This window comes from Bos indicus x Bos taurus, chromosome 24 (assembly GCF_003369695.1).
Source record: "Bos indicus x Bos taurus breed Angus x Brahman F1 hybrid chromosome 24, Bos_hybrid_MaternalHap_v2.0, whole genome shotgun sequence".
NCBI classification, from domain to species: Eukaryota; Metazoa; Chordata; class Mammalia; order Artiodactyla; family Bovidae; genus Bos; species Bos indicus x Bos taurus.
In genome coordinates this window covers 29,012,698-29,033,348 of record NC_040099.1, presented here as the reverse complement: position 1 = coordinate 29,033,348, position 20,651 = coordinate 29,012,698, and the positions used below count along the sequence as shown (strand labels likewise).

Genomic DNA, 20,651 nt, shown 5'->3' with positions numbered 1-20,651 from the left:
CTTAAACCTAGTAGGCTTTTTTATAGTTGCCTTCTCAGTGGACCTCTGTCTGAGTACGACACTCACTGAGTCCACAGACCTATGATGAATATGGATATATTTTCATATAGATGGTTAATATCAAATTTGCATCACTGCTTTCAAATACCAGATTGAACTTTTTAAAGGGGAGTCAAGGTCAGTTGTAATGTATCTAACAGAAAAATCCTGAGAGTGTCTGAGACAGTCTACAGCACTGGCTGACTTAGTTTTATACTAGGAAAACCTAAACAAAATAAACTGGAGAAGGAAATGGCAACCCACTCCAGTATTCTTGCCTGGAGAATCCCATAGACAGAGGAGACTGGCAGGCTACGGTTCATGGGATCACAAGAGTCGGACACGACTTAGCAACTAAACCAAACCAAACCAAACAAATACCTAAAATCATTTGAAATCTCCATGGAAATTGGCACAGATAAAAAATACAGAGATCATTAAAAAACGCTAAAACATCCTGAACAATTAAACTCACTTCTTCATACAAAAAGATAAATGGTCACTGCAAAGACCGTTTCCCTTAATTCTAAATATAGCTGACATTATGAATGACCACTCTTGAGGGATTTGGGGAGCTGTGAGAGAACAGACACAAATTGTAGCTTTTGCTTTAGATGTTTGTGGGCAAGGCAAAGAAGGGGTAAGAGTGAAAGTCAAACCTCACACATTCAATTTTTAGCCTGCCCACCACTATGCCATGCCCACCACTATGCCAATCTCTTAGCAGTTATTTATTTCCATTCCTTTTCATTTGTCTTAAAAAAAAAATACCCCACTTTTTTGAATGGAAAAAAAGAAACAAAGGAATAGGGCTGGTTGAGCCATTTTAATTTTTCTTAACCCATAACCCCTCACCATACTGCTTACATAGACTAAAACATTTCTCAATGATTTCCATTCCCAATCAAGAGTGTCATTTCAGCTTAATGCTCTCATGGTTATCAAGAGAATTTTGTAGGGTATTCTGTTCATCCTCCCAGCTGAAAATCATGAAAAATAAAAAAAAAATTGTTATGACTTTGAAATGCCATTTTTCTTGGCTGTTATTTTCAGAAACAGATGAGCATTATCAAAAAATATAAATATGTTTACAGAAGATAAAAAAAAACATACATTGCATTATGTGGAGATAATGGGTTTTTGTTAATATCTATTTTACAAAGATCTTTAGAATTATATAAGTATAATAAGCCCAATTTTCCACTGAGCTGAAATATTGGGATCAATAGCTAATACTTGAAATTTCCTATTGCTGCAAGCTAGTCTTGAGAATTCTAAGTTACAAAAGAACATTGTTATTTCTAAAATACAGTGTTTCCTCAAGTAAAGAAAAATGCCAACTTGTTAAATATCATAGTCTGAATTTAACTGCCTGATTGGCAAAACAATTTTACATTTAGTAAGGAAGACACAACAGTCTATGTTTTAGACTACCAAACTATTTAGAGCTTCTTGCCTAATTTAGTCACTGGGCATCTAGTTCTGAATGACTGACATTCAGATTTCATAAGAAGCTGACTTCCCACCCTCATAGTCCTGTGTCTGATCAAGGGAACTTTGCTTAAAAACATTTCCTTGCTTTCTGTTCTAGAAAGGATAAAATCTAACCTCCTCTCCTTATTGTCAGTTCTTCCATCCCCTGACTCCCCTTTCCCACCAAAGCTCTCACTTTCCATTTTTCACCCCATATCTTGAGCTGTTTGTATTGGGTGGGCCACAAGGGTCATTTGGGTTTGGCCATAAGATGCACTGAAACACACAAATGTTTGGCCAACCCAATATCTATCTTCAAACGCATTTGCCTTTTCCTCAGCCTAAACCACTGCTTTTAAACTGGGGTGATTTTGCCCCCCACCCTCATCACCCCCAAGGACACCTGTCAATATCCTGAGACATTTCTGGTTGTAACAGCTGGGCGGTGCTACTGACATCTAATGTGTAGGGACCATAGATACTACTAAACACCTACAACGCACAGGACAGGCCCCCACAACAGAGGCTTATCCTGTCCAAAATGTCAATAGCGCCAAGGGTGAGAAACCCTGGCCCCGAACACCCTTTTCCCCTTTTTCTGAGTCTGGCAAGCACGAAGCTTAAAGTCACCCCAGAGATGATTTCTGAAAGTCCTTGAGGAAGAGTTGTTTTCCAACTCAGGACACACCTCTATCACCGCTTCCGTTATGAGGCTGTTATCAGTCCATCTGTCTGTCTTCCCCAGCTACATACATGCACACAGATCCCTCCTCAGGGCCACTGCTTTGCTGATATTTATGTCCCTGGTATATAACATAATGCTTGCCACAGTATAAGCAAGGAACAAATGCTTTTGAATTTGTGGCTGGATGGATGAATGTATGAGAAGCCTTGGACCTTGTGTGATACTATAAAAATAATTTCAAGTTTGGAAAAAACCATACATGGTTAGCTATCATTTATTCATTAAAATATACACTGGGAGCATAAGCTAGCTCATTGTATCCAAAACTACAAAACTGATTCATATGCCATCTTCTCAATTCTGCTATATCCTCATCTTTCTACAGCGTGAGTCACTTACTATTTATCTTGACAGGAACTCTCTTTTAAGAAACAATTTATTATAAAAGTACTGTAAATAGAAAACTAGCACCACTGACCATAAATATAACTAAAAATAAAGCCAATACAATGTTTGTGCTCTGGCAGTCTCTACTTGATGGAGTAAGCATCTAAAAGACTTGGGGTTCTCTGGCTTTCTCTAGATGTATCAGTTAAAATCACTATACTTATGTTACGTATTTTGAAACTACAGCACTGAACTAGAGTGCTCTAAGTGAATGAAGAGGTGAGAACATTCCGTCATCCACTTGGCACACATTTAATGAATGTCTACTGGATGCCAGACATTGTAGCATTTACCTGAATAAAATAATAAACAAAACCAGAGACAGCCTTGCTGCCATTAAGAGCAAGAGACCAATGAAAGTGACAAATATGAATGGATCACGCGGCTAAATTTGCAATGCAACCATAGTAAGAGCAGGAGGAAGTGATGGGAGCAGTCTTTAAGAGGTGCATCTCAACCAGTCCTCCAAGCCTAGAGGGAAGAATAAATGCAAGATGAACTTGGTGGGTAAACTGAGAAGAACTTGATGAAATCAATCAGTGGATGGAGAGCAGGGCACAATGAAGTTGATCATGATCTTGGGAAACTGGGGCGGGGGCGCTGGTCACGTTGGAAATTCCTCCGGAAGCACAGGTTTAGGGAGATGACAGGTTTGCTTTTGGATGCATTGGGTTAGGGGATGGACAAGTAAGTAGTATCATGAGATCCTAGGAGGGAAGTGCAGGTTTGTGACCCTGTTCAAATTCTTACATGCAAATTCCCCAGTTCCCTCATCTGTGAGGTAGGGCTGACAGTACTATCTTCCTTATACATTTGTAGGCTAAACATTTTTTGAATGGTTACTGTATGCCGGCATTATTCTATGGGCCTTGATAATAAAAACTGACATCTATTGAGAACAAGCACTAAGTATGAGCCACACTTTATGCTGTGTCTCAAAATAAACTGATAAGGCAGGTGGACTATTTTTATCCTCATTTTACAGAGAAGGAAACCAAGGCTTAGGGGAGCAGGGAAGCACCCACTGACATGAGCTGTAAATAGCAGAAAAAAGACTTGAATCCAGCTCTCTCTGGATCCAGAGTCTGCACCAGTAACTGCTGCGCTGTGTGAGGGCTCTCCAATAAATGCACAGCGTGAGTGTGTCCTGAGACAGGGGAGCAGGTGGAAAGCCAGATTCCAAGGAGGCCAAGAATGGGTGGAGTGAAGGGCAAGTATGGCTGCCCCTGGGAGTGTGGTGTTGACACGAAGAGGAAAATCTAATAACTTGAACTTTTCTTCCAGGTTCCAGTTCAGGGTGAAAAGAAGAGGAACACAGGGACCTCACTGAATATCAGGAGCTGGAAGGCAGATAAGATGTCCATGGAACACAGTCTGTGTATCTGGAGGAACACAGGCCATTATGGGTAGGTAGCCCAGGGAGGGGCTGAGGGCGGCTCTCAGAGACCAGGTATTAGCCTGTTCTAGAGGAAGATGGCAAAGGAATCTTCAGGCAGAAGAAACAACAGACACAGAAGAACAGAGAAGCTCAGATCTGTACAAGGACGGGCATGTGATGGTATGGGCGGAAGCCAGCACTGGCTTCCTAGCAGGAAGTAAAGAATTCTAGGAGCTCAGACTAAGGAAGGCTTTGGGACCAGCATCCTAGAGGGTCTGGGGCACCACGTTGAAGAGCTCTGACTTCAGGCTGTGGGTCTTGTAGAGCCCTTCAACCAGAGGGGAGACTCAGCTGGTCGAGGATTATGAAGGAACCAGTCGGGTTTCTAGGAAAGACCCTTCAGAGGAGGGAAGACCAAGACCACAGAAGATAAGAGAACATTCCTTTAGGAAAGAACTCAGAATTGAGAGCCCAAGTGAAAGTATTACTTGGCTTGGAAAACAGGAAGTGTAATTCTTTCCTTGCCATGAGAAAAATTATGAGAAGTCAAAGTAATGGTGATCACTCACTGGATGTTGAGGCTAGATCTATGACGGCCATGGGAAAAGGAAAACTAACATGCGTTGGACACTGTGCTGAATGCTATATGCTTCGTGTTATGTAATCCTTCCAATTGTCCCATGAAGTAGATGTAATATTATTATCTCCATTTACAGATGGGGGAGCTGAGGTTTCAGGTTAAGACACTAAAGGTCAAATAGCCCATACCAGGTAAAGCCAGAATTATTCAAAGCAGAGGGTAACTCATCAGTAGTCCTGACCAAAAAGGGCAGGAGATGGACATATAAAAGCTGGAGTAAAGAAGAAAATGCCAGGAATGGTTACCACCAACTCAAGCAACAAGAAGTCAGATTGATAAACAACAAGTTCAGTTCAGTTCAGTCACTCAGTTGTGTCCGACTCTTTGCGATCCCATGAATCGCAGCACAACAAGGCCCTACTATAAAGCACAAGGAACTAGACTCACTATCCAGCAATGAACCATATACATGTGTGCGTGTGTGCTCAGCCGCTCAGCCGTGTCTCACTCTTTGCAGCCCTATGGACTGTAGCCCACCACGGGATTTTCCAGGCAAGAATACTGTAGTGGGTTGCCATTTCCTCCTCCAGGGGATCTTCCCCACCCAGGGAGAGAACCTGTGTCTCCAGCAGCTCCTGCAGTGGCAGGCAGATTCTGCCCACTGAGTCACCTGAGAATCCCAAACTATATATATATATAATAGATAGATAGATAAATATATATATGGGCTTCTTTGGTGGCTCAGTTGGTAAAGAATACGCCTGCAATGGGGGAGACCTTGGTACGATCCCTGGTTGGGAAGATCCCCTGGAGGAGGAGATGACAACCCACTCCAGTATTCTTGCCTAGAGAACCCCATGGACAGAGGAGCTTGGCAGGCTACAGTCCATGGGGTCGCAAAGAATCAGACATGACTGAGCGACTAAGCACAACACGGCACATTATATATATGTGTATATATATATATATATATATACACACACACAAACATATAACTGAATCACTTTGTTGTACAGCAGAAATTAACACATTGTAAAACAACTATACTTTAATAAAATAAATTTAAAAAATATATTTAGAAAACTAAAAGATAAAAAGTAAAGAAATCAGATGGAGATTAAAAAACTGAAGACTGGCGAGTGTCGTGCGTGAAGCTTTAGGTCTGCAGAACCCCCAAAATTGGAATTTTTTAAAACCTGGAGATGAAAGGAAAAGAAAAAGCTAAATCACGGTAAGCATTTCAATGATTAGGCGTTCAATCACTTAAAGGTGTCATCCATCCTGGGAGGATGACAACGGAAATGACTTTGGACAGAAAGAAAACTGTGAAATCTAATAGAAATAAAAGCATCTCCAGCTTACATGAGGCCTGGAGAAGTCAGCATAATTTATCCCTGGCCTCAGGCAGAATTACCATAAACCATCTGACATAGATATATTTTGCCATGTTAAATGACTTTCAGAAAAGGAAGGTTTTCCATAATTTTCCCTAGTAACTCATTGTTGTGTTTAATAGCATCACTGTCAAGAAGCAATTTCTCATGCTGTATCTAACTTGTGATTCTATAGCTTTGAATTCATGTCCACTTTCATTTCATCGGGTTGTGCATAGCTGCTTCCGGCCACTGCAAGATATACTTAACCAAAGTATAGCCTGACTTGCAACTTTCACCCCCTAAACCAAATACAGTCTCTTTGATTTTTAAATACAGTCGGTTTGCTTTGGCAAAACTATCTTTCATTCTCCATGCCTCTTGCTTTTCATAAAACATCCAGGCTAAATGTGATAGGAATATTACTATATGAAAACAAGATGAAGTCCCATTTCTGTATCTCACAATGAGAGTGTGAAATGAAAGAGAAATATTAGGTTTGGGAGATGAGCTATATACCTCCTTAGGATGTGAGCAGCCTGGCACTTCCGAGAATATTAAAAAAATATGCTATATTTTCCTATAAAATACAGTATTCATGCTGAATTTATTGACATTTAAGAATAGTATTTTATACAGTAATGGAAGAGGTGAAAAGATATACATGTTCCAGATATCACTGAACTAAAGGTACTACTGCAAAGCTAAATTTCAGCAATCTCTGGTGCAAACCATTCCTAGAGCAACAGGAATACCGTACTAGCCATCCATCTGACTCCTAAGGAAGGCTCTGGGCTCAATTGTGAACTAAGTAATCTTGATTGGCTCATATTACTTTATTAAAGTGTTGCCACCTCTATCTTGCGTACATAATGAATTGAAATAGTAATGTTTTCTTCGATCCAATTCAAGTGGATGCTACTTACTAAGACAAATAAAACGTCATAAAAACCAAGCCCTAAAATCCTTGTCAATAATATTTATGATGGTAGGTCTAATGTTTCCTTTTGACACACATAACACGAGGTCTCATTACGATAGAAGCTGGCTCAGCCAGAAACCTACAAGCACAGATCTCTATGAGTCGGCACTTTGACAATTCACTCACACAATGATTACTGACAATCAATAATGACCTTGAGAATCGCTAAGAAAATGGTTAGAACAGAATGGAGAGAGGGTATAGGAAAATTCAGTAGGGCTGGAGTTTTCAGGAAAGGATATAAGCAGGGCTTGAAAGGCAACGTGAAGAACTGGAGGGTTCAAAATCAAGAAAAAGGGGCAAGACGTTCCTGGCAGAAGGAATCATGTGAACAGAACACAGCAGGGTGCCACAGGACGGTGGGCTCACTCTGTCAGAGCGAGACGACCCTTCTAGCAGGAATGAAACACCCATTCCTTCTCAGACTGTGATCCGACATAATATTTCAATACTGTCAACACTGTATGCCTTTACAACAAAATATACGCCCGAAGTGTGTTTCTCTGTGTTTATAGCTTTAAAGCCCTGTCAGTGGACTGCAGGCAGTTCTTGGTGTTCAAACCTCTTAAGTTCATCTTAGAGTTAAAGAGAGAGTGATCATCTCTTCTGTACTAAATCAAGGATCACAAAAAAAAAAAAACAAAAAAAAAACCTCATCACACGTGTCATTTGTACCCTCTTCAAAATACGAATGTTAAAAATTACCCTAAATGTATGTACACTTTATTTGGGCACGATTTTTCATTTAATTCCTCATCAAATCCTTTGAGTATGAGGGAAAACAGAAAATGCAAAGAAGTTTAAAAAGTAGATACCAGAAGGTTACTGGCTTAACTTAGTCAATGACCACCCTAAATATTACATGGACCAGCAATGATTTATCCAGTTTACATACATCATTTAACCAACTTGAAATTCTGTAAAAGAGTACAGTTGATTTCTTCATGACCATGAACACATGAATAATCTCGTGGAGATGTTATTGAGTGTGCGCTTAGTTGCTCAGTCGTGTCTGACTCTTTGTGACCCCGTAGATCGTAGCCCACCAGGCTCCTCTGTCCATGGGACTTCCCAGGCAAGAATATTGGAGTCATTTCTTTCTCCAAGGGATCTTTTCGACCCAGGGATCGAACCCACGTCTCCTGCATTGGCAGGGGGACTCTTTTGTCTCCACTGAGCCTGGAGACAAGATAGATGTGAGCCAGTGCACTTTTAAGATTACAAGCAAATTCAATACAGATTTCAGTTGGCTTACTTCTCTGTCAAGTCCAGCTGCCACCGTGATAATGTCCCCAGTCTCATTGTTGATTGTAAACATGTTGGGCGAAGGGGTGCTTGGCGCCTGGGACAGGATTCTGTACCTCAACATCCCATTGAGGGCATTTGGATCGTCAGCATCAATCGCAGTGACCGTCATCACATATGTTCCTAGACAGCAGACATGGAAAATGAATGGTTGCCTTTCATGTCAGGGTCTCCCAAACAGAAGGGATATTTACCTTCTTCATCAATCTTCATTCCACTTTTTCTCTTTTACAAAATAACTTCTGTTTTTAAAAATGTGGACCATTTTTAAAGTCTTTAGCAAATTTGTTACAGTGTTGCTCTCATTTTGTTTTGGTGTTTTGACCAAGAGGCAGGTAGGATCTTGGCTCCCTGACTAGGGATCAAACCTGCATTGGCATGTGAAATCTTAACCACTGGATCACCAAGGAAGTCCCTTTCCATTTTTTCAGACCAACATTTAATCATTTAGCCTTGATTAAAACACTATTGATAAGAACAGAACTCACTTCAAAAAATATAAACTATAGTTGAGTTGCTTGAAAGGAAAATGGTTAAAAAAATTTTTTTTACAGATGTATAAAGACTAAATGTTTCCATATACTTAAAAGACAAATTCACTATATGATTCAAAGAAAGGATCCCTTCAGATATATATCTTATATATCCTTTTGTCTATATAAAATGCAAATAATAAGTAACATAGATGTCATTTGAAACATCTTTTATGGCCACCAATTCCTTCCTTCTGCCGTTTTTTTTTCCCGTTGTGCAGTAGAATCTAAAATGTCATGTGGGGTATGATTCTCCACAAAGCCTAAGTCACTTTGTGAAAGTAAGCCAAGTATGCTTACTTGGCTTACGTAACAACACATACTCCATTTACTGAGGTCATGAGGAATCATTCCATGCATGACTGTTTTGGTACACTGAATAGGGGGTTTTGCACTGGGGTTCATTATTTCTGAGGAGATTAAAAGAACATTGTAACAAACTCAGGGACTCAAATTTATTAGATATCGTGGAAAGGAAGTCTACAAACCATTACGATCAAATGCATTCAAACTAGTTAGACAAACTGAAATTGAGAAGTAGAGAGAAAATGTTATTATTTAAGATGGTTTGCTCCATGCAATTTTTTTAAGACTTGGATTATAAAATGTTACATCTCCAGGCTACCTTCTTCTTTAGTACTCTTAAGATCAGTTTGATTTAGTGCCTTTACAGCTAGTGTTCCCTCTACAGGGTACATTTTTTTTTTTCGCCCCAGAATTAACTAAGGCTTGTTCACATACTTCAAATCTCTTTTCAGAGCTTGTCCTTCTGAACAAGGCATCCTATTTGACTATGTACCAAGTTTGATTTTTTTTTTTTTCCAAAACTTTATTTTTTTCCCTAAAACATTTGCTTGCTTGTTTGCCTTTTACTGTTCTCCTCTACTAGATTTTAAGCTCCAACAGGGCACAACTAACTTATCACGGCTGCATCTACAGTGCTGGAGCAACGTCTGGCATACAGTATGTGCTCTATAAACATCTGCTGACGCTGATGTATGGAACAGTCTTATGGACTCTGTGGGAGAGGGAGAGGGTGGGAAGATTTGGGAGAATGGCATTGAAACATGTAAAATATCATGTATGAAACGAGATGCCAGTCCAGGTTCAATGCACGATACTGGATGCTTGGGGCTAGTGCACTGGGACGACCCAGAGGGATGGTATGGGGAGGCAGGAGGGAGGAGGGTTCAGGATGGGGAGCACATGTATACCTGTGATGGATTCATTTTGATATTTGGCAAAACTAATACAATTATGTAAAGTTTAAAAATAAAATAAAATAAAAAAAAAATAAACATCTGCTGAATGAATGGTTAAAACAAAACAAAACAAAAAATGTGTTTTGGAATCTTGAACCAAAATATTGCTTACAACATTGCATTTTAGTTTAACTTAAGATTCATGACTCTATCAAGTCTTGCCTAGAAGGATGTTTTCAAACTTACAGAACAAGTGCAGGAAATCGACTCATGAAATGTCTTTACATTTCCTGATCATTCAGAGTCATTTATTTACGGGAAGGCTTTATGGAAATGCATGTGCATATGCATAGTAAATATACCTGTAATGATTTATTTTTGGTAATTTTTATGAAATGATAATTCTATAAAATTGGAAATAATAGAGGAAAAAGGACCAATGAACGATTTTAAAAAACCAAGAGCCTTTCCCAGGCAAAAAAGCACAACGTTTATTTATCCTTAGAATATATGTATAAGCCTTGTGTTTTAGTAAAGATATGTTTAACATGCTTTGATTTTTTTTTTCCTGTATTTTAAAATACTGACGAACTCGACTCTAAAATGTGACTCAGACAGAGCTACAGATGGTTGAACTTCCCGCACAGCCCTGCCTTCCCACCCCAGCTGCCCCCACCCCTCTACTCTTCTGAGATACAGACAAGTGTATCTGAACCAGGAAAAGTGCCAGTTTAAGACACAGTTATATCTATAAATTGGCTTATGTACAAACCAGTATAGATGGTGAAGGAAATATATAGCGTTAAGTTTAAATGTCGAGGCTTTCTTAAATTCAAAATTAAATTTAAAAAATTAAATATAATGAATTAAGTCTTGCCTAAAAGCAGCATGAATGAAAGAAAATGACACTAAAGGCTCACGTGATTTCTCATGTAGCTTATATATGAGGGCTGGATAACACTGTATTTCCTCAAGGAACCTCCAAATTATGATCTTCCAACTTACCCGGCTTTGATCCCTCAGGAACTGTCCCATTCCAAACCTGGTGTAAGAACTCAGGTCTGTTATCATTCATGTCAATAACGTTGATGACAATGTCGATGGGGTTCTCCACTTGGTTTCCATTAATATCCACTGCATGTGCCCTCAACTGCAAGAGTAATTAGAAAATGAAATGATTTAATGGATTTAGGTCTCCTGTGAGAAGATAAAAGATACCATAACCATAGCCATAAACAGCACAGATGGATGAAAACCAAAAGCTATTCTTCCCATCAAAATTCAAGTTAGCCAAACAATATTCTTAAGGGAGATATAGCTGATAGGCATCTGGCTCAGAGCTCTATGACTCTAATCTGTATACAAAAGAGTGAAGCAGAAACGATCCACCTTTGAAGGCAAAGAAATTGAGCTTCAGAAAAGCTAAGTCACTTTACTCAGTTTATTGACAGAGCCCCTGTCCTAAGCCAGTTCTGTCCAGCTTCCAAATCCTTTCGCTAAATCCATACAAAAGAGTCAGGATAATTAAAAATGTGGAACTGGCCTAAAGAAATCACAGAGAACAAGAGAAAAGATGAGAATTCGGAAAGAATGAAGTGTGCACACGGAATTTTGACTCTTTTTATTGTAATAGTCATTCATTCATAAACAGTACAAGTACATAAGACAGTTTATTCCTCTCCCAAGGTTGAGTTCTCAGTATTACAGGTATTCTTCTAGAAATTTTATCTTTTTTCTTCCTTTGTAAACAAATATAATCACTCAGTTACTCCTGGCAATATATCTTCAAAATCTTTTCATCCAGCACATAGAAAACCATTTCAATCTTTTTAAAGGCTGTGTAGTGTTCCATTGAATTGTTTCTTCTTAAAGGCAATGCTTCTATGATTTTCCTGTTAAGTATGATGCTGGCTACTGGTTTCTGCTGGATATGCTTTATCAACTTAAAGAAGCATTAACATATCTTTTTTTTCAATTTTGAGGTTATTTAGCACATGAAATGAATAGAAGAGAAGCAAAAAGCAAAGGAGAAAAGGAAAGATATAAGCATCTGAATGCAGAGTTCCAAAGAATACCAAGAAGAGATAAGAAAGCCTTCCTCAGCAATCAGTGCAAAGAAATAGAGGAAAACAACAGAATGGGAAAGACTAGAGATCTCTTCAAGAAAATTAGAGATACCAAGGGGACATTTCATGCAAAGATGGGCTCGATAAAGGACAGAAATGGTATGGACCTAACAGAAGCAGAAGATATTAAGAAGAGGTGGCAAGAATACACAGAAGAACTGTACAAAAAAGATTTTCATGACCCAGATAATCATGATGATGTGATCACTGACCTAGAGCCAGACATCCTGGAACGTGAAGTCAAGTGGGCCTTAGAAAGCACCACTACGAACAAAGCTAGTGGAGGTGATCGAATTCCAGGTGAGCTATTCCAAATCCTGAAAGATGATGCTGTGAAAGTGCTGCACTCAATATGCCAGCAAATGTGGAAGACTCAGCAGTGGCCACAGGACTGGAAAAGGTCAGTTTTCATTCCAATCCCAAAGAAAGGCAATGCCAAAGAATGCTCAAACTACTGCACAATTGCACTCATCTCACAGGCTAGTAAAGTAATGCTCAAAATTCTCCAAGCCAGGCTTCAGCAATATGTGAACCGTGAACTTCCAGATGTTCAAGCTGGTTTTAGAAAAGGCAGAGGAACCAGAGATCAAATTGCCAACATCCGCTGGATGGTCAAAAAAGCAAGAGAGTTCCAGAAATCATCTATTTCTGCTTATTGACTATGCCAAAGCCTTTGACTGTGTGGATCACAATAAACTGTGGAAAATTCTGAAAGAGATGGGAATACCAGACCACCTGATCTGCCTCTTGAGAACTCTGTATGCAGGTTAGGAAGCAACAGTTAGAACTGGACATGGAACAACAGACTGGTTCCAAATAGGAAAAGGAGTACGTCAAGGCTGTATATTGTCACCCTGCTTATTTAACTTATATGCAGAATACATCATGAGAAACGCTGGACTGGAAGAAGCACAAGCTGGAATCAAGACTGCCGGGAGAAATATCAATAACCTCAGATATGCAGATGACACCACCCTTATGGCAGAAAGTGAAGAGGAACTAAAAGGCCTCTTGATTAAAATGAAAGTAGAGAGTGAAAAAGTTGGCTTAAAGCTCAACATTCAGAAAATGAGGATCATGGCATCTGGTCCCATCACTTCATGGCAAATAGATGGGGAAACAGTGGAAACAGTGTCAGACTTTATTTTGGGGGGCTCCAAAATCACTGCAGATGGTGACTGCAGCCACGAAATTAAAAGACGCTTACTCCTTGGAAGGAAAGTTATGACCAACCTAGATAGCATATTCAAAAGAAGAGACATTACTTTGCCAATAAAGGTCCGTCTAGTCAAGGCTATGGTTTTCCCAGTGGTCATGTATGGATGTGAGAGTTGGACTGTGAAGAAAGCTGAGCGCCGAAGAATTGATGCTTTTGAACTGTGGTGTTGGAGAAGACTCTTGAGAGTCCCTTGGACTGCAAAGAGATCCAACCAGTCCATTCTGAAGGAGATCAGCCCTGGGATTTCTTTGGAAGGAATGATGCTAAAGCTGAAACTCCAGTACTTTGGCCACCTCATGTGACGAGTTGACTCATTGGAAAAGACTCTGATGCTGGGAGGGATTGGGGGCAGGAGGAGAAGGGGACAACAGAGGATGAGATGGCTGGATGGCATTACTGACTCGATGGACATGAGTCTGAGTGAACTCCGGGAGTTGGTGATGGACAGGCAGGCCTGGTGAGCTGCGATTCATGGGGTCGCAGAGTCGGACACAACTGAGCGACTGAACTAAGCACAGGAAACTGTAAATTTTATTAGACAAGCCTTTTCAACACTTATAGAGTCTCTTTTTCCTTTGACTTATTTAATATATTACATTAAGAGATTTTAATACTGAACTGTCCCTGCCATTCTATAATTAATTCTATTTTGTTATCAATATTGCTCATTTATGTGCAAGTAGTGAGAATCTGGAGAGCAAGAATTTACCCCAACACTGACCTGAAAATATTTATTTTTTGAGATTTAACCACATGACTTCAGCCAGTAAGAATTCATACAGAAGAAATATTTCGAATTTTGGGGTTGGTATTTTTTGTACTCATAAATTACAGGATAGTTTAATTAGAGACTGGTCTACTGCATGCTACTTCACTCCATCCGTGTGTGTGCTCAGTCATGTCCTGTTTTGTGCAACCCCATGGAGTGTAGCCCTCCAGGCGCCTCTGTCCATGGAATGTGCCAACCAGAAATACTGGAGTGGGTAGGTATTTCTTATGCTAGGGGATCTTCCCAACCCAGGGATCCAATTCACGTCTTTTGAATCTCCTGCATTGGCAGGTGGATTCTTAACCACTGCGTCACCTGGGAAGCCCTGCCACCTTTACTAAGTTGCCCTATTAACGTGATGCTGTTTTGTAAAAGGCTTGAAAACTTCTTTATATTTTAGAACAATGTATTAATAAAAAGCATTAGAATTACCTGTTCATTAAGGCTTTTAAGAGAATGGTTAGTAAAACAATCAAGGCCCTTGGGAGGAGAGAATTGAGTGATACTTAGGCTTTAAAACGCATGTTTAGTTTTTCATATGCTTATTTGCCAGTTTATGTCTATGGTGTCTTGCTCTACCTTATGTCTATATCTATCTGTATAATAATTTTCAAAACTTAAATAATTTTAAAAGTTTGTACAAGTGCAAAGATTCAAAAAATATATTAATGTGAAAAACAGTCTAAAAAACACATTAGCATAAGTGACATAAAAAGTATGGGACGACTAAGTATGATCGTGACACTGATGCTAAATGAATCCGAATACTAAATCAATATATGGTGTTGGGACAACTGGGCTGGCCATAAAGGAAAAGCAAAGGCGATCTATATACCTTCCTTCTCTGACTAAAATAAACTCCACAGAGGTTAAGCATTTAGAGGCAAATATAAATAAATAAATAAAACAGATAAAATGCAGGAGATTAGCATCTTGGAGTAGGAAAGATCTTTTTAAACAATTCCAGAAAGCCAGAATGGGGGGCTTCCCTGGTGGCTCAGTGGTAAAGAATTCACCTGCCAATTCAGGAGATGCTGGTTTGATCCCTGGTCTGGGAACTAAGATGCCACATGTCGCAGAGCAGCTGAAGCACACGTGCCACAAGTATTTAGCTTGTGCTCTAGAGCCTGGGAGCCACAACTACTGAAGCTCTCGCGCCCTAGAGACCGTGCTTTGCAAGAAAAGAAGCCACTGCAATGAGAAGCCTGAGTGCCACAACTAGAGAAAAGCCCACACAGCAACAAAGGCCCAGCACAGCCAACAATTAATAAAAAGAAAGCCAGAATGCACGATAAAATCAAAACAATGACAAATATCATAACGTAACAACTGTAAGTTATAGTGAGGGAAAAATGATAAACAAAGTTCGAAAACAAATAACAACAAAGGAAATGTATGAAAATCATGTATCAACATCTCTAGTAGATAAAAGGTTATTATAAGTGGATGGAGGAAAAGGTAACAACTTTCCCACCCCAAATTCAACGTAGGACGGGAATAGGGAATTTACTTTAATTGGATATTCAACACATGCAACTTAAAGCATCAAGATAAATTTTTCAGAAATAGCACTGGCAATAAATAAATAATGCCCGGAATTGATATGGAATGACAAGTATCTATTTTATAGTGGGGAGGTACTGGAACACAATACAACTCTTCAAGAGAACAATTTCACTATATTTATCAAATAATTCCAATTTTAGGAATTTTTTCTGAGGACATAATGGGAAAATGTACAGAAAGCTGTTCATTGCTGGATGATTTATAGTTGTAAAATAAAGTAGAAAGAACTAAATCATCCAAGTATCTGCCAGTAGGTAATTAGTTACAATTATGTTAAAGCAAGCAATCAAAAATAATAATAGAAACAAATAATGATTCCAGATGTGGAAAGATGCTAAATCTTATGATTGCTAAGTGACAAAAGTTGGTTTCAGAGAATAATCCCAATTTCAAAAAAATATATTTATGAATCTATACACAAAGAAACATCTTACAGAAAATTACCAAACTTAAAGAAAAGTGACTAGTTTATGTACTGGGATTGCAAATTCTTCTTACTTTATTACTAATACTGTATTACTTGAAAAGTTTTTACATTGTACCTATATTCTTTTCTAAGAGAAAATGATACTTTCATTAAAAGTTTTATTAGCTATTCATATAGAAATTGGAGTAGGAATAAAGATCAATTTAAGTTTCTCTATTAAACACATGAAAAAAAATTGTTGAAATCCTCTTCCAGAAAAATGGGCAAGCATGGCTAGAAAAAAAGGAAAGAAAAATGCTTTCTTGAATTTATATTTTAATATTAATTCTTGATTTTTTAATTACTCAATACAATTTTTAATTGGGAAAATCAGTTCTAAATACATACTACTACTACTACTAAGTCGCTTCAGTCGTGTCCGACTCGGTGTGACCCCATAGACGGCAGCCCACCAGGCTCCCCCATCCCTGGGATTCTCCAGGCAAGAATACTGGAGTGGGTTGCCATTTCCTTCTCCAATGCATGACAGTGAAAAGTGAAAGGAAGTCGCTCAGTCATGTCTGACTTTTAGCGACCTCATCGACTGCAGCCCACCAGGCTCCTGCATCCATGGGATTTTCCAGGCAAGAGTACTGGAGTGGGGTGCAATTGCCTTCTCCATTTAAATACATACATATATTTAAAAACAGGAACATATAACTATATATAAGCGTTTCCCTGGTGGCTCAGATGGTAAAGAATTGCAGGAGGCTGCAATGTGGGACACCTGGATTTGATCCCTGGGTTGGGAAGATCCACTTGAGCAGGGCATGGCAACCCACTCCAGTGTTCTTGCCTGGAGAATCCCCATGGACAAAGGAGCCTGTTGGGTTAAAGTCCATGGGGCTGCAAAGAGTCAGACACGACTGAATGACTAAGCACACACAGCACAACTACATACAAAAGCTGTTATAACTCAATCAAGAAATGAATAAAATAGAAAAGTAACATAAAATTAGCATAAGAAATATAACTGGATAGTATATCTAAGAAATTATTGCTCAGATTGGCAGGTTAATGAAACCAAGTATTGGCAGGGTTAATCAGAAAAGAGAAATCTTAATTCTCAGTAGGTAGATAAAAATGGCACATCTTTCTGGAGATAATATGATCAACAAATAGCAAAATGAAAATATGCTATCCATTTTGTATGATGCTAATTAATAGTAATCATAGTATCAGGAGATAAACTGACAAACATAAATGTACTTGGTTGGCCAAAATGTTCATCAGGGTTTTGCTATGAAGTCTTACAACAAACCCAAATGAACTTTTGGGCCAAACCAATATTTTTATAAGAACTTGCTGTTAAAATTATAGTTTATATACATTCAGTGGAATACTATACAGTATTAAAAATGTAATGATCAGTATGTAATTTACATGAAATAGCTTTGATCCCTTCATGGCAATTTGTTCTTGTAAGTTCTTAACCACATATCTGAAGGCAAGTATCAGCATGCAAATAGTAATATGACTTAAGGCAATTTTTAGTTTTTCCTTGGCATTGTTTGTTTATCATGAGCATTCATCAATTTTATAAAAACAATTGTTTCATAAAAATAAAAAAAATATTAAATTGAAAAGGCTACAGATACATTTCTAGCATTAAAACATTCAGGATCAAAGCTTTAAGACTAATATGAGAGACAAATGTTAAACCTTGCATGTATTTGGAAGAGTGTGAATACAAAGAATTAACAGCTGTTGAGATCTTACATGAAACCGGGCTATCAGCTCACGATCCAGAGGCTTGGTTACTGACAGCTGACCTGAGATGGGGTTGATAATGAAGATACCAGTTGGAGGCTGGTCAGCTCCTGGCCCAGTTACGCTGTACCGCAGAGAAAGGTTTTTATCTCTATCGGATCTGATCTGAGGGTCAAGAAGACAGTCACATTAAACAAGGGACTAAATGAGCTCATTATCAGAGACAGAGCATGCTACACCTCATGGCCTCTTCCAAACATACACCATTTCTTCCCAGAAAATTCCTGAAGCTCTCCCAGTCTTATTCCTTGTTCTTGCTTCCTGGTGATGGGCTTCAAAAGAGATGTCACCTGTCACTAGCAGGACTGGGCCAATGTTAACATCTAAAGAACAGTCACTAGGAGCAGCACAAAAGTCAAACTTAAGGAGTGTCCATTTTTAAACAGAATCCAAGTCTCTCCTGGAAATTTGGAGGTTAGAATATTTAACCCAGTAACAGGTGTCCAATTTAATGAAGAAAAAAATATTTACTTGTTTGCATCAGTTAGGACAAGAAATAACTGTCTATTCATAGTGTGAAAGAGCCTCAGGTGGGAACTCTAAGACTATGGTTGAGCCTGGGAGTCAGATTTCTGTACTTGCATTGTGTTGATGTTTTTCATTGCAACCAAAGCTTCCCATATTAAATTGGCACCCAATACCCCACATTCTTTATTAATAACAAAACATGCAAGAAATGATTTTATAATAGATATCTCCTATGCATAAAAATTATATCTGTTACAGGCTCACTGCTTTCTCCTCCAAATACAACATTTCCTGGAAAAATAAGCTTACAGATGAGTGGAACATATATGTCCTTTGATGTTCCTAACATCATAGAAACAGGCTGCAGAAAAGGAGGAAGAGTAGGACAGAAAAAAGGGCATTTGAGCAATACTGTTTGGAGGTGGTAATAAGAAATATCTCTATATTAGACAAATACTTTTAATCCAGTAACAGAATCCAGTTTTTGTCTTGTTTTTTTAGTTAAGGCAAAATTCTTTAATTTTCTCATTCTCTGTTAAAGTAGAAACATAGAAAACACCTTGATTTGGAGGTTACATATTTCACTGTTAAACTTAATTATAATACATATTACCATAGACTGGACAACACAAATAAATGACATTAAAAAATACAGCCTTCAGTAAGTATGTATTGAAATGCTAAATTAATCATATACAGAAACATTACTTTCTACTAAATTTGAGAATACAGCTAGTTGTCTCATTTTCTTTTTGTAATAAATAACAAGTTGCTAATTTTACTAAGCATATAGAAATGTCTGTCATTTTTTTCCCCCCCTGGGTCTGATAGCATGCATTCAGAGTAACTGGAAAAAAAAAAAACCTTGCTCTTCAAATCTGAAAGCCTGTGTTTTTTGCGCAGCCCCAGGGAGTCCGTTAATGGTATCAGAGGTCATTTTTTTATTTCTTTAAAAATCTCTCAAATGCACTCAGTACCGGCATTTTTAGCAATGATTGCCCCTTTATTTTTTCTTTGGCCCAGAAGCTATCTGTAGAGGGCAAAGATCATCATGGGGAATGCAGCTTTCAGACAGGGAAGATAAGGTGGAAGGGGAAGGGTACGGTGTGGGTGTGAATGCATGAGGGAGCTGCTGCTGCTAAGTCGCTTCAGTCGTGTCCAACTCTGTGCAACTAGGGTGTATATATTCAGACACCGAACAAACTTCAGCATCCATGGCACACTGGATGGACCCACAGAAAGCTCTGCCTGTAAATAACCCAAGGTAATGAAAAAGAGACTCTTTGCAACCCTAGAGACATTTCATCAATACAAAATAGTACACACATGTCTTAAACTCTACTTTGTGGAAAAAAGAGACAAAAGCACATCTAACATACACTGAACACATGCCACAGAGATCAGTGAAATTGTGTCACCCTACCCTGACGAGCTCTTGAGGAAAAGGCCCTCTGGAGTTTTCTGGCAAGTTGATGGGAGGGATAACCCAGTCTCTCTTCTGCCTCTGCAGGTAGCCATTGTGCTTAGTCACTTGTCTTGGAAACACTATTTCTTCTATTTCTCGTGATTCCTTCACATGAAAATACAAGAAGACATTCCTGAGTACTAGAAACTTTCTGAAAGTACATCAATATCAATGGATACCCGTAAGTATAGAATCACACTTTATTATAAGCAAGAAAATAAGTCTGGAGGCCCTGTTCTCATCCCCCTATTAAAATAATAGAAAGCACCATAAAATTGTGGGCTTCCCTGGTGCCTCAGCTGGTAAAGAATCCACCTGCAATCTAATCCACCTGGGTTAGATCCCTGGGTTGGGAAGATCCCCTGGAGAAGGGAACAGCTATCCACTCCAGTATTCTGGCCTGGAGAATTCCATGGACTGTATAGTCCATGGGGTCACAAAGAGCTGGACACAACTGAGCGATTTTTCCCAATTTCACCATAAAATTGTGGGTGACACTGTTTATTGAAAAATGAAATACCAAACAATGTATTAGGTGGCTCAGCTGTGTAAACTATTTGCAGTTTCTATAAACCATCTTAGATAGTAGTTAACATTGAGCAAAATTTAACAGTATCCTTTATACATTTCTCATTAGTTTAAACCACAGTTCAGGTAATGTGCTACTGTACATTAAATTTAGATCTTGATGTGCTAAAATATAATTTGAATTCCAAGAGAAGTTTAATACATACTGCTAAGGAACGTCTCAAATATTTATGACCCTATTAAATCCCACAGAATTAATGCTGTAATTATTCTAAAC

The 20,651-nt window shown here is 38.7% G+C and overlaps 1 protein-coding gene across 1 annotated transcript in view; it reads right to left on the bottom strand.

Annotated features, from left to right (window-relative positions):
• Nucleotides 1-20,651, bottom strand: part of CDH2 (cadherin 2) — a 248,906-nt gene that overhangs the window by 47,130 nt on the left and 181,125 nt on the right. The window contains exons 4-7 of the mRNA XM_027526255.1: nt 19,805-19,951; nt 17,863-18,018; nt 11,003-11,147; nt 8,213-8,385 (exon numbers count right to left, since the gene is read on the bottom strand). Coding sequence (XP_027382056.1) covers nt 8,213-8,385; nt 11,003-11,147; nt 17,863-18,018; nt 19,805-19,951 — 621 coding nt within the window. The remainder of the gene's footprint in view (nt 1-8,212; nt 8,386-11,002; nt 11,148-17,862; nt 18,019-19,804; nt 19,952-20,651) is intronic.